Source organism: Furipterus horrens, unplaced genomic scaffold (assembly GCF_987537825.1).
Source record: "Furipterus horrens unplaced genomic scaffold, mFurHor1.1.pri manual_scaffold_10, whole genome shotgun sequence".
NCBI lineage: Eukaryota > Metazoa > Chordata > Mammalia > Chiroptera > Furipteridae > Furipterus > Furipterus horrens.
Genome location: NW_028327180.1, coordinates 96,789,363 through 96,804,066, shown reverse-complemented (window position 1 = coordinate 96,804,066; position 14,704 = coordinate 96,789,363). Strand labels below are relative to the sequence as shown.

At 55.9% G+C, this 14,704-nt stretch overlaps 1 protein-coding gene across 4 annotated transcripts in view; it reads right to left on the bottom strand.

Annotated features, from left to right (window-relative positions):
- The window catches only part of KCNIP1 (potassium voltage-gated channel interacting protein 1), a 239,932-nt gene that overhangs the window by 160,193 nt on the left and 65,035 nt on the right, over window positions 1-14,704 (bottom strand). For 3 of the 4 annotated variants that reach the window (XM_090288567.1, XM_090288564.1, XM_090288568.1), the window contains exon 1: window positions 4,081-4,638. The exons of the other annotated variant lie outside the window; for it this stretch is intronic. In XM_090288567.1, the coding sequence (XP_090144693.1) occupies window positions 4,081-4,141 (61 nt within the window). In that variant the 5' untranslated portion in view covers window positions 4,142-4,638. Of the gene's footprint in view, window positions 1-4,080; window positions 4,639-14,704 lie in introns of those variants that run through there. 4 annotated transcript variants of the gene reach the window in all.

Sequence of the window (14,704 nt, the reverse complement as noted above, 5' to 3'; positions counted from 1 at the left end):
GCTGTTAAAGGCAAACATGGAGAGCAGCCAACCATCCCATTATTTATAATACTTCCAGAAGAGATTTACTGAGTACCTACTATGTGTGGGGAGCCAAGCTGCAGGCTGTGGATGATGATTCAGACAAGCGCCCCCCAAGAAGCCGACACTCTGGGGTGACATGAGGGTTAAAACCACCACGCACTGCAGAATTCAAAGCATGGCTTGAGAGTCATGAGAAATACATCTTGAAAGATTTAGGAATTCAGAAGGAAGGAGTCACTTTTCTCTGGGGCTTGGGGAAGCCTTCCAGAATGTGGAAACAGCTGAGTGGAATCTTGGAATGTGGGCAGAATTTTAACTATTAGAAAAGGAGGTGGGGCCAAGGGTGGCCAGAGTTAAAGGGATGGACAAAGACGCAGAAACAGTGCCCAGGGCGTGAAAGCCTCTGGACACCAGTATTCCTCTTTTAGACCTAAGGAAAGCCACATTTCCAAGACGAGGTGACCTGCCAGATGTCCCCTGAGGCCAGGACCCTGCCACAGCAGGGCTACGGCCTCGCTGCTCCTTGCGGATCTCCCAGGCCGCTCCCGGTTGAACGTGCTGCTGCATTGATAAACCCCAAACCTGCACCTGTGCCCCTGCAGCCTCTCTGGGGGCTCACTGGCCTAGGGGTCAGGGGACCAGCCCCACACTTGTCTCTAACTTGCCATGTGGCCTCAGAAAAAGCACTGAAGAGTGGTGGGATCTTGTTGGCTCATCTATTCAATGAGCATTCTGGAGATCCCAAGCTCAGCCCTTCTAGAAGGTTCTGAATGCTTTCCTTCAGACCCGGAGGATTGATAACCCAGCTACCCCGGCAACGTGGGATCATTTGCCATGAAGGGGGCCTTCATCCAGTGATTTTCTCTGTAAATTCGCTTGCTCCCCACAGACCTGGCTGTTACATCTGCATCTTCCTCCTCTGGTTACTCCGACACCCCAACTCTTTCCACTAACCCACCTAAGCCCAGAACAATGTCTTTGGTATGCTAAGCACATGCAAAAACATTGGAGTCAGAAATTCTACCTGGGACTGGGGTTGGGAGGCCGAATCCCCCAAAGCAGGGCTTCCACCACTCTTAATTAAAGACACAGCTCCAAACAGACACAGAAAACGTACTGGAATGCTTTTATTCGGTGATATAACTCTTCATTTACTACGGGTTTCTGTTGCCTTCACAATACCCTCCCTGAACACCCAGGGTGGGCAGATGCATTCCTCTCCCAGCACTAATCACATAGAGGTTTTGCTCTATTTTTAAAACATACATGTGTTATAAAATCACATTTTCAAAATATGCAGGGTGTTCACGGAGCAGGCTATGATGTTTGAGGCCAGGAGGGGTGCAGCCACAGGACCTGCCCCTGTGCACCTGCGCGTCGGGTCCTGGTTACCTGGGCAGGGCTTGAAGAGCATTCTAGAAATGAGCTGTTGGGACACCTGGAGGCACTGACTACTTCCGGGATGGCCTCACTCTAGGCATTTGGAAGCCCCCCCCCCCCAGTAGAGCCATACATTTCATAGGGGCTAAAATTCGCTGACCGCATATGTAGCAGAGCTTGTGCTAAGCATTTGGCTTGTGTTGTGATCCTTGAAATCCACACACCACACAGCTATGCTGAGGGGGTAACTACTACTGGCCCCCTTTTACAGTTGAGGAAAACAAGCCTTCGTCACACAGCTCATCAGTGACAGAGCCTGGATTTGAACCCAGCAGGGGGGCTGACAACTGAGTGGCAAATCTCCACTCTCTCTGACTACATCTAATTAGATCTGAGCCTGATGCCTCCGAGATTACAGTAGCAGCACTGGTAAGAGCATCAGCAATAAAAATCTCCAAATCTGAGAACTGGATGAAACCTGAGGAAATGTCTAATGTCTCCTTTACAAAGGAAGACACTGAGGTCCCAGAGGGAAACAGTAGCCACCTGCCTCTCTGCAGGAAGGGTCTTCTGCAGATTAGCTTTCCGAAGTACAAGACAGGGAAATAAGAAGGGCTGAGCGCTCAGGGCTCAGGCAGCTCGTCACCACGGCCCGCCCGACAGCTGATGAGAGTCGAAGGTGAATGCACAGATAAAGCGCACCCAGCACTGGGTCAGGCACACAGGAGGAGCTCGCTGAAAGCTGGTGCTCTCTGTTCTCTTTCCGAGGGCCCTGGGAGAGAGAAGCAAAGAGCGCTGGCCTCTGGGAATCCTGTGGGGATGCATCTGGGGTGACCTGGAGTTTTGTGTGGGAGAAGAGAATGGTAGACAGTCATGTCGGAGCTCTAAATCTCCGTCCAGCCCTGTGCACGGAGCTCCATATCCATCATTCGTTTGCTCTTCACATCTTCTCAACAATCCCTTTCAGGTCCCTGGTGGCTACAGCCAACAGTCTATGAGGATGCCCTCCCCCCCACTTCCTACATACCCAGTCTCCTGCCCAGAGGTAGCATTCTTATTCAATTTATGGATAAGAAAACTGAGGCTTAAAGAGGTGAAGGGACTTGCCTGAGGTCACAGAGGGAGGGATTCACACCCAGACTCCGCTGGATATGTGGCTGCCTCCCAAGAGTGCCACAGGCAAAGGAAAGAGTTTAAAACACACCGCTGAGATCCTTGTCCCCATAGTCCCCTGGCCTCTTTGATGCATCGAGGTCAGAGAGATAGGTGATGGGGGAGAAGATGGGGATTTGGTACTGAATTTTGCCCGCCGTCCAGGAGGGTTCTGACCGTCAAGGCCCTGGGCGCAGGCTTGCAGTCCTGTCCGTCCTGCTTAGGACTGTGGAAAGGGCAACCAGTCCCTTCCCTGCCAAGAGCATGTGCAGCTTAGCTGGAGGAATGGTCAAAAGCTTCTTCCATGCTCCAGGATGTCAACACCACCCCAGCTGCATCCCCGATGACGTTCTCCCAGAGATCTCATTCCTCAGTGTGCAGCACATGGAAGGTTGCTCATGGGGAGCCCTGCGATGCAGGCTCCGCTAATACGTCAGGTGAGACCAATCGAAGTCCTAAGAGAAGACTCTTGAGGTGCACCCTGGGCTGCACCATTATCCTAACACAGATCTAATACTAGCAGAAGGGGTGAGGGGACCTGCCTGAGGTCACGGAGGGAGGGATTCACACCAGAGCCTGGACTTCAGTGTCAGGTGACTGAAAATCCTACCCACTCACAATAGTATTTGCGCATCCAACCAAATGAACGCAAACCATCCTTTTCTTTTTCTTAAGCACAGCCAGTCTCCGTATGCCAACTACCAACTTCCTAGCTGCTGGACAGGAGGCCTGTATAGTCCCCGCCGGCACAACACACGTCTGTCCCAACTTCACGCGGACCTGCCTGACAATGGTCCCGCTGGTGAAACCAGGCACGTCTCAGCTGTGGAAAGGCAGCGACGGAACAGGGGCCAGGCAGGGGGGACTCCCGATTATTATGCTTTCCAATCCTGGGTGTAAGCTCAGCTCTCCGCCACACCCTGGCAGTGCCCTCAGCTCCCAGCGGTCCCCAGGGCATGGCGGCACCCTCGTATCCCCTAAAGGCTCTCTGAGCCACTAGGACATGAGCCCTGGGAGTTTTACCACCTGGTAGCAGCTAATTCCTTTTGGCTTGCAGAGGTTTGCTGGGGTGGACAGACAGAGCGCCCTCTCCCCTGTGATGGACGCCCAGGTCTGCCCGGCATGGCCACCCGAGGAGCGTGTGAAGGTGGGAGTGCCCCCGTTGGGTGCCCACGGTCACACAATCACCTGCCGTCATGGGAACGGAAAGAGCTTCCCAACATTTCCACCCCCACCCGTGAATCGGCCCCTTCCTTCTGCTCCTAGAGGTTTCCCTGGGAGGGGCGTCCTGGTGCCCCTCACCCCGGGAGCAGGCACCCCCACTCTGCCTCCCTCCTCTGTGTCTTCAGGGCTGTTCCCACCAATGCTCCCGCTGGCTTCCTACTCCTCTGGGTGCAGAAGCGTGAACCTGCCCCTGATGGAGAGGGGAGTCTGGGCCAAGGGAGTCAGGTGGCATACAGCAGCTCAGCCTCAAGCACCCCCAAACCCAGCCAGGGGAACAAAAGGAAGAAGGAGGCAGCTTACCTTTGGAGGGTCGCCTTTGTTTGGTTTGCAGAGAAGAGAAGGTGCCCATGACAGCCCCCATGGCAGCCAAGACTTGAGTTGGGACCCCAGGCCCTGCCCCTCCCCTCCCCTGGAAAGAGATCAGTGTGGATCCTCGACTCCGAATTGGAGGAGAAAAAAAGCGCCCAGCAGCTCGCTCGCAGCTTGGTCTTCAGCGAGCGTGGGGCCGGGCACTGGGGAGCCTTTGCTCTCCGTCCTCGGCCCGCACATGCACTGACTACAGGGCCGGTGGCCCCCGGCGAGCCCTCGGAACCCAGCCGGCTGCTCCCTTCCCCAAGGGCCGAAGACCGTGCCTTGGAGCCTGGCTGGAGCTGAGCACGGGGCGGCCGCCCGCCCGGCCGAGGCTACCCAGCCAGCGCTGTGTGCGGTGCGGGAGCCGCGCTCCGCCCGCCCTTCCTGCCGCCGCACGCTCGGCTCCCCTCCCGGCGCTCCGGCTGGGTCTCGGGGGGCCGAGTACCAATCATGAATGAACAGAGCCGGGACCGCGCGGAGCAGAGCCGCGCGCCCGTCCGCTCGCTGCCTGCCCGCTGGCGGCAAGCCTGAGCCACGCAGAGAGCACCCGGTGGGTGGGTAACCCCAGAGGGGCGGGGCGGGCCGGGGCTCAAGGGGGTGCCGGAGCCTGCGCTGCTGCCCGTGTCCCTGCGCGACCGCAGGAGCGGGGAGTGCGGACTCCCGGCGGCTGGGCTCCAGGCCGGGCCAAGCCCCTGGCTGACGGGTGGGATCAGGGGCCGCAGATTGCTTCGGGGACAGAGGTGAATGTGTTGCGTTATTTCACTTGACTTCAAGGAATATCTTATTTAATTCACTGCCTGAATTCATGGGGGGGGAGGGGGGAGTCTGCCCGACCCAGGGAGGGATGAAAGACATCATCCCACTGGGCTGTCCTGGGAGAAGGACCCTCCTGCGCCTCCAAGGCCAGGGCCGCCTTCTAGCGACAGAGCACTGGGGACAGCAAAAGCACCCTCCACCTTTCTGGGCCCTTGCTTTCTCTTCTCGCTGTTCCTTTCCTGACTCTCTTCCTCCTTCATTCTTCTCCGCCCACCCGGATTGACTGATCAGCCATCAGCTTTGGGGCAGACTGCCAGTTGGCGCTCAGTTGAGGAAGCAGCCTGCCTGCTGGGAGTTCTCACCCCAGATCACACGGACCAGAACCCCTGTTCCAGCTTCTCATGCAAAAGGGCAAAGTTTGGGTCCACCCCTGTGGGTTCTCCTCAGCCCCTTGGGGTGCTGAAATGCGAGGCTTGCTCCCTGAAAGCCTGAGGAGGAGCCACCCCTCCCTCAGCTGGGAGCTGCCTGGGTTCCCACTGGCCACCAGGTTTGCAGCTCATGGGGTCCTGGAACATGTGGCCTTAGAAGCACACATACACAGGCACACAAACATACGGGCCCGGATCCTGCAAGCCCACACAGACACACACAGCCACGATATACCCACAGGCACAGCCACGTACACCCACACAAGACACAGACACCCAGGCCCAAAGGTGTACACGCAGTCAGTGCCAAATGCATCCCAGTCCCTCATTCACACAGGCTCACAGCCACATGGGCACACGGTCATTCCCCAAGGACACAGGGACCCTCAGGAGACACCGCCCCTCATTCCAGCCCCCTAGATGGCCCTGCAGGGACACAGGTGTCCCGTGACTTGGCTAGGGACCTGACTGATTGTCTCTACCTGTTCGGCATGTAACATTTTCTCAAATCCAAACACGTCCTATTTTGTGCACCAGGGAAGCTGCACTTCATAATCTCTGTCCCCATTGTTTGCATGGCCCGTTGCTGTGCGACCTGCGTGACCCTGCGCCCTGGGAGTTAAGCAGATCATGTCTAATCATCACCACAGAGAGAAGCTGAGGCTTACTGAGGGTGAGACATTTACTGGAAGTGACCAGCCAGATTGTGGGATTAGGACTCTGTCACCCTCTGTTGGCAGATGAGCACTTGAGGGCCATGGAGTTATTGAGAGCTCCTCTGCGTGCCCCCAGATTCAAAGTGTCAGCTCTCCTAACCACCGGGGCTTATCTACCTAATCCATGAGGCCTGGAATTCCGGATGATGGAGGACTGGAAGGGGCTGACTCCCATCTCCCTCCTGCTCTCCCTGCTGGGGAAGAAGGGTGGGTGCAGCTGAAGCCACCGATCACTTGAGAGGACCCATGAGGATGGCCAGCAGTCAAGGAACAGAGAAGGCGTCTTCCATGGAGCGAGGGCGGTGCAGCCCTCAGCCTTCTCAGATCACTGGATTATCGCACCGGGCCTCTACAATCTCCATGCTACCCAAAGACCAGGACCAGCACTTGAGAGTTTATAAAAGGCGGGGATGCCATTCTTCCTTTCCTCCTCCCCAGCACCCTCTGAAGAAGGCACAGATGAACTGCTCCATTTTACAGATCAGAAATAGTAAAGGGTCTCCAGAGAAGTTCACAACTGGTTGCCTCTGAGCAGTGAGAATAAAGCGAAGTCACCAAGAGAAGGTCCAAACTGCTTAAGCATAAATTGTGAGGCCCTCTTGTGGCCTGGCTTCATCTATCAACCACCCGGCTCCCCGGTGCTCTTCTTGGGGTTCTAGCAACATAGACCTTCACGATCCCCAAATGTGCCCCAGGGCCTTTGCACATGCTGGTCCCCGCTCCCTCGAATGTGCCTTATACATTTTCCACCTAGCAACCTGCTGCTCATCCTTGAAGATGTACTTCAGATGTCATTTCCTCCAAAAACCCCTCTGACCCCAAGTTGTTGTCCGTGTTAGGGTTCCAGCAGAACTTGGGGCTTTTTCCCCTGTCGGAGCAGTCCTTGCCCCTTTCCTTATCTGTCTCTCCATCTGCACTGTGAGTTCCTAAAGAGCAAGGACCACTACTGATCTAGCTCTATACTGTCTGCTTAGCCCCTGATTTCTGACAGGGGTGCAGTCAATCAGTGTTGAATGAATGAATGAATGAATGAATGAATGAATTTTCTTTGCTCAGTCACCCAATTAGTAAGTAAAAACTGATGATTACTAGATCATCCTTGCTCTTTCAGGGAAGAAGCACATTCTCCCAAGTAAAGATTTATTCATTTAACAAATATTTATTCACTCATATATCAACCATGTACCAAGTATTTACACGCATAGTAGCTCATTTATTCCTGATGACGCCCTGAGTGGTAGGTTATCTACAGAAAAAAAGACACATGCACCGTGTGATGTGGTATACACATCACTACAGGAGGCTCACAGAGAATGCACCCAAGGAGGAATACATGTTAAGTGTGAAGGACAAGAGAGAAAATGACGGCAGACCCACTCCCCATCTCTTGGGGACTTGTAACAGAGAGCAGAGACCTGCATGGGGAGGCAGGGAGCCTCCCCTCAGTCACCTGGCTGCAGGGGCTATTTGTCCTGCTGTCCCCAACGTGGTGTACTTGCTGAAGCAATCTTGCCAGCCCCATCCAACCTGGGCTTCAGTGACTGGGGCTCCTTCCGATCCGGCAGGTAAGCTAGCTCCTGCACTGTCCCCAGCTGTGACTCCTCCCTCGTCTACTCTGTTACAGACTGAATGTTGGTGTTCCCTCCTCCCCAATTCCTATGTTGAAGCCCTAACCACCCCCTGTGGCTATGTTTGGAGATGAACCTCTAAAAATGTAATTAGGGTTCAATGGGGTTATTAGGGTAGGGCCCTGATCCCAGGGGGTTAGTGTCCTTAACGTTCTTACAAGAACAGGTATCAGAGAGGCCCCCCTGGTCTCCACACATGACCAAGAAAAGGCCTTGTAAGCACCCAGGAAGGACGGGGTAGCCATCTGCAACCCAAGAGCAGCGCTCTCCCCAGACACCAGCCTGGATACTTGCTGGAGCCAGAATCGTGAGAAAACACACTTAAGTTGTAGATGTCTGTGACATTTTGTTCCAGCACCCGAGCAGACTAATATATACCCCCAGCACCCAGCCAGGTCCTCAGAAGTCTCGGGAGGCAAGGCCCTCCTTTCCTGCTGCTGTGAGCACCCAGGTAGGAGTCATTAGTGTACCCCTGGGAGGCTGTTCAGGGAGGAGGGGGTGAGACCGACAGAGACCTGCAGGGATCCCGTTAAAGCAGGCACGTGCTTGTCTGTGATTATGTAACACACAGCTGTGTTCAGTCCCTTGGTCCCTCCCTCCTGCATCAGCGTTCTCTTGGGCACGTTTCTCCCCACGCTTGTGAGCAAGGGAAGCTCACCGTGTGTCCTCTCACACAGGGAGGCAGCCGCCTCAGATTAAGAGCCTGGATCGCGGGGGCTACATATGGGTTCAAATCCCAATTCTGCCCCTTCCTGGCTGTGTGACTTTGGGCCTGATGAGTACCCTCTCTGAGCCCTGCCTTCACCTCCTGTGGATGGCATCACTGTGAGGGGCGGCCTTTAGCAGGTGCCTGGCCCACAGCGTGGCCGCGGGCACAGGGTGGCCTGCCACTGCCACTGTTGCCCTGGGCCAGGCGCCGTGCTGGGCTGGAGGGGGAGAAAAATGAGTGAGTGAGCTGCAGCCTTCCCCTTGGCTTCCAGCTTGCTCTTCATCTGTTTCATAGGGAAGCTATTCTCAGGGTCCCCATCTGGTATTAAAAGACTCAGATTAGTTAAGGAAGGGAATGTGGTTGGCACCTGATTATGTGCAATTCAGCACTCTGCTAGCTGCTGTCTTGTGCCATTTCCCAAATGTTCCACATGCATAAGTCTGGCCTCCTCAAATAGACTCTGAGCTTTTAGAAAGCAAAGCAGGCACCCCCACCCCCCCGTCCCGTCCCCTGCCCCCACGCACCGTGGCCCAGCCTGGCCCAGGACGTCCTCGGTGCTCCACAAATCCTCATGCTGAGATCATTCAGGGCAGCGGCAAGGCCGCCATCATTCAGCCCTGGGATCAAGTCCCACTTCTCTTACTAACTGTGCACCTGGGCCGGGGCTGCTTCACCTGGGAACCGCGAGCAGGACCACTTTCAGGGCTGGTGTGAGGACGGGCTCCGGTAAAGTAAAGGGCAAGGGTTCTGTCTCCCTGTAAAACACTCTGCAGATGTTGGTTCTGGGCCTCCTCTACTTACTCCTTCTTTCAACAAATATTTAGGAAGCACCGTCTACCTGCCAGGCACTTCTCTAAATGCATGGACAGGTAATGCACCAGAAGAGGCAGGAGTCCCTGCCTTCAGGGAGCTGGTGCTGCAGGACTGAAGACAATCAGATCCCCTCATCATCACACACCCACCTCAGATTGGGACAGGAAAAGCGGAGGGGCATTTGGGGGGGATGCTCAGAGAAACCAAGTAGGGTAACCTTTGCAAATTACAAAGTTACCAAGTGATGTCAAAGTGCACATAGGCCCTTGGAGGGCAGGTATGGGGATAGAGTTTCCAAGTCAGTGAGATCAGGTCTCAGATGCACAGGGTGGAGAGGGGCCATGGCCTTGACCAAGTTATTTGACCTTTGAAAGCCTCCATTTCCACAAGCACTAATGTAGGCTACAGGGTGAGGCTGGAGATGTGTGATTATGGAACTGCCAGGACAGAGTCCCCCTAGCTAACCCAGTCGTGGCTCAGAAAATACTAACCCCGCATTCCTCAGTTTCCCCTTCTGGTCTTGCTTGCAAGCACCTCTTCCCCGCTGCCCCAGGAGGAGAAGGGGCCTTGGAATGGGACGGGGGCACAGGAAATGCATCCAGAATGCTGTCCTCTGTCAGGGCTGATCATGCCCCTTGAGGGAGCAGGACTGATGCAGGCTGCATGGGACACGGCGGGGCAGGACACAGCCTCCGTCGTTCACGTCCTGTCAGCTGCCTGCCCACAGGCTCCTCCTTCACGCTCCAGCACTGGCACTGTCTCCGCCCGGGGCTGGGAGGAGTTCAGACAGAGGGCAGCCACCCAGATGCAGCGGCAAAGCCCAGGCAGAGGGAGGGCACCGCACCGCATCTCAGTGTCCCTGATCGGAAGCCATGCTATGTGTCGTGAGACCACAGAGGTGCTGGGTGCCAGCAGCAGGCCTGGCACCAGGCAGGTACTTCCTGAAACTGATGAATGGCTCTCTGGGAGCGGATGGGAGGATGGATGCAAGGAGGAAGGGTGGAGAGATGGATGGGTTCAAATATGTTCAAACAAGCAGTTAAGTGCCCGATGAAACCTGTGAACCGTCTCCTCTAAGAGGACCGTGTGTGCGTGTGTGCACACACTCACAGCCTGCATCCACCCTCCTGGCGTTCACAGCTTCCCCCCGGAGCACACCCGTGGACACCCGGTTGAGAGACTCTGGCCTAGTAATGGATTTGACCCAGTCCTTTCCTGGCGGTGTGACTTTTAACACCTCTCAGCCTCGGTTTCAGCGTCTGTAAGATGAGGGCAATGGTCGTGTCTCTTTCTTAGGGCTGGTGTGAGAAGTAATAAATGAGAAGAAGCATTTGAGTGCACTGGTGTATTGCCTGGCAGGTTCCCAGGATTGGTGAAAGGTACAGGTCATCATTACCAGCATCACTGACCTCCATCCACCCATTCATTCATTCATTCATTCAGTGAGGGCCTCCTGTTTACCACCCTGAGAAGGGCTCGTGGTTGAAGCTGCTTATGCTCACTGGCTTGGGGAGCTCAGAGCCTAAGGGGCAAAGGGGAAGAAGCCCTGGGAACGACCTCTCCCTCTAGCTCTGCTCCTGGCTCTGGCCAGCCCCACTCAAAGTCCTGGGGAGAAACAAAAGTTTGGACTCAGCAAAGTAAGGGGGGGGGGGGCTAGGTCAGCTCAGGAGAGCAAAGGTCACGGTAGAGGTCGGTGGAGAAGTCAAGGGTAGATCCAGGTAGGAAGGGGTGGGGCAGGATGGAGTAGAGGTGAGAGGCAGAGGCAGAGCAGGACTGAGGCAGGGGGGTGGCCCCAGACAGCCATCATAAAGCTGTGGCAGGGGGGATGTATGATGCTAAAATGACTGGGGTAATGGGGGCAGACATGATAGGTAGAATCTCATGTCTTTCTAGTGAGTGAAAAATATGGATCCATGATTTCCCTGGGTCAATGTCCAGGGGTCAATCATGTTCACTCCGCTCCTTGTTCTCCACAGAATTTATAATATTTATGTTAATGATGGTAGTCACTGTCTTGGAGTTCTTACCATGGGCTTGATCCCACTTAATCCTTTTAATACCCACGAAGGCACGTACTTTCAAGATCCCCCATTTAATATAAGAAGCAACCTAAGCACAGAGAGGTTAAGTGACCTGCCCAAAGTCACACAGCAAGGTGTGGAGCTGGCAGTGAACTCAGGCGCTCTGACTCCAGAGCCCGCACTCCCTGTCTGCCCAAAGCCCTCCTGCTGCTGTTGAAATGGATTTCTTCTAGCACCGTTTCTCCAGGGAGGTAGCAATTCACTGGGGACTCATAGGTACGGCAGAGCTTCTTGGAGCCCAGGGAGAGATGCAGAGGGGAGGTGCCCGAGTCCTGGCCCTCTGGCAGGTGCTGCATACACCCATTCCCATAGTGCCCAGGGGCTGCAGCCAAGCCCACCAGCCTGCAGGGTGCACACAGGGTCTGTCTGCCCTCCGTGGCTTCTGCAGACTGAAGACCCCAGAGGAAGTGAGCAAGGAAGGGAGGAGGGAGCAGCTGGTGGACTGCCTGATGAAGGGTGACGATACCAGCAGGAAGCTCCCAGCCTCCCAGCCTCCCAGGCCTGGTGCCACCGCAGCAGCCAGAGCCTGAAGAGGGAAAAACTGGAGGTGGGGGCGGCAGGAGGGAAGGGAGGGCCTTGAGGGTGGCCATCCTGCTGACAGCTGACTCTGGGAGGGGGCTGCAGAAAGGCTGCAACTTAAAATGATGGGAGATCCTGTGTCCTCCATTATTTCCTGGGACCAGACGCCCTGCCCCACATCGGAGGCCTGTAGCGTTCACCTCCAGGGGCGCAGAGGACACAGACAGAATGGGGCTGCCTTCTTGGACTCTGGCTCACAGAGGCTCCAGTGTAAGATCCAAGGCCTGGAAGAACAGGGATCAGTTACAGAGCAGGGCAGGGGCTTGCCCTGGAGCCCCATCAGGCGGGGCCCCATTCAGCATGGAAACGCAGACTGCCGTGGAAGCTGGGGGCCAAGGAGAACCTCCTGCCCCGTTCCCAAGAGGGGCCTAACAGAGTGGAAATGAGCCCAAGGAGCCCCCACCCCCAACACCCTCTCTGTGGCAGGAACATCACACTCCACAAGCCTGTGTGTGTTTCCCAAGGCTGGGGCTGGGAATCCTGACCTCTCTCTCCGGGCCGAGTCTAGTAAGAAGAATCTTGCCCCTGCAGCCAAGTCAGGTGTAGCCCAGAAAGCCCCACAGAGCCGGCAAACCTGGGGGCTCGGCTGCTGGGCCCAGCCGCAACCTGGCTGGCATGGCGGCCCCAGAAGACACAGGAACCAGGTGTCTTGGTGCTGCCTGCCTGGAGAGATGAGACGCTGCACACCAGAGGCGGCACCCACCACTCTTGCGGGCCTCCTAGGCCCCCAGAAGAATCAGGCAATGCTGGGGGGGTGGGGCAGCCTCAGTTGATTGAGATTTCAGTTCTGCCCCTTTGCCCCCCCAAGAAGAATAGGAACTTGGAATAGAAATTAAGTTCGGTAATTCAAGAAATAAGCCAAGCACACCAGAGGAAGTTGCCCGAGAGTCTTGGCTACTCACAGAACCACGCTCACACCCCCTCCCTGGCAGGTACTGCTCTCTTCCCCAGTTTACAGGTCAGCCAGCTGAGGTTCAGAAAGGCGGAGGGACTTGCCCAAGCCACGAAGCTGGAGCGAGCTGCAGAGTCAGCATTTGAAGCCCACTCTGCCTGTCTTCACAGCCCATGCCGTTCCCCACCCAGGGAAGGAAGCGGAGGGAGCAGGGAAGCACAGAGACGGACAGAAGTGGGAGGCAACAGAGTAGCACCAGGAAGAGCAGGTGGGGTGTTGGGGAGACTTCCACCGGCCCCCCTGCCAGGGTGACTGCCCCAGGTCAGAGAAAAGTGGCTGTGAAGGGCCTTTGCCTTGGCTTAGAGGACACCATGGACCCAGGTGGCCTGCACACAGGTAGAGGGGCTGGGGGGAGGGTGATACAGCACCTGCAAGCGCAGGGACACCCCCCTTCCTCCTGGCACCCTGGGGCACCCCCTTCTGAGAGGCCAGGGTGACTCTCTCCTCTGCTCCCCCCCGCTTCCGGGCTGCCACAAGACTGCCTTGACAACTGCGGTGCTTCAAGATGATTTCTGTCCTGCCGTCCCTTCTTGCGCTGGCTGGCCCCCAGCGAGGGGGATGGGTGCTCTGACGGGTGCTGGGGGAGCTAATTGGCAGTGCTGGGTCCTCTTTCCCTGGGCTGCCATTTGCCTTGTGCATTAATATTGGCGCCCACAGCGCAGGCCTGCTCTGGAGGATGCTCTGCAGATGAGCGAGGAGCCTTGGCTGTAGTGGGGACTCAACGCAGTGTGCTAGGAATCAAGGCTAACGAGGAGGAGGAGGAGGAGCAGGAGGAGGCAGGCTGCAGACAACCAGGGCTCCTCACCTGGTTCCCACACTGCCCAACCCAGGATCTGCTGTCTGTACGCATGCGCTCCAAGCCAGTCCCTCCCACGGGTCCATCAGCACCCACCCAGCCCCCGCTCTGCCCCACCTGCCCTGTGACGGTACCAGAGATGCAGGGAGAGGTGAGGTGGGCTTGGTCCTGGCCCTCAGGAAGCTCACCGTCCTGTGGGGACAGAGGCGCACATAAACCACTTGAAGACCGGGGATGGGCCTATGGCGGTCAGCTCAGAGGCCACACCAGCTCCGAAGACAGACCTCTAAATTCACCTGGGGGGTAGACCGGCCAAAGAGGAGGTGCTGGAGCTGGGTCTTGAAAAACAACAGGAATTTACCAGTCCAACGTCACTGTGAACACATTGTTTGGAGACCTCCTCGAAGAGGGGCTACAGTCTCAGTCTCTTTAATTCTCGCTGTGGCGCCCCAATGGGCAGAGGGGCAGTGCACCACTAACCCATCTGGGGATTCCCCAAACCTACAGCCAGACAGACTTTGGAGAAAGCAGGTCCTGCCACCGTGGGTGGCTTCCGGCAGGGGGCATGGTTCCTCAAAACACCAACATCCCTTCTGCCTGGTTTTCGGCTCTGCCGTCTGTCAGCTGTGAGTCCCTAAGAAATTACTTCAGTTACCCCATTCTCTGTTTCTTCAAAGGTACCATGAAGCAAGTAACTGTACACATTTCATGGGACTGTTATGTGCATTTTATGACAAAAGAGCTGTAAAGAACCTCCTATAGTGCCTGGCACACAGTAGGAATTCAAAAATGGACCATTGTTGCAATGATTACTCCTACTAACGGTCAGTGACTAATCCCTGGCTAAAAGTCTTCCCTTTTTGGAACCCAGGGAAAGGACACGAACTTGACTTGAGGCATCCAGAACAACGGCCGGCCGGCTAATGGGCCCACCCAGGAAGTGACTGATGCGATCTAATTGGTGGATCCTTTCTCAGAGCAGGTTCCAAGGAGAGAGCACCTTTTCCTGCTAACGCCTCTTCTAAAAGCATCACTCTCCCCTGTTCTCAGCGGGCCCGCCACACCGCTGCCGGAGGGAATGCGATACATCGCGCTTGGCCGGAGGCAGAGATCGC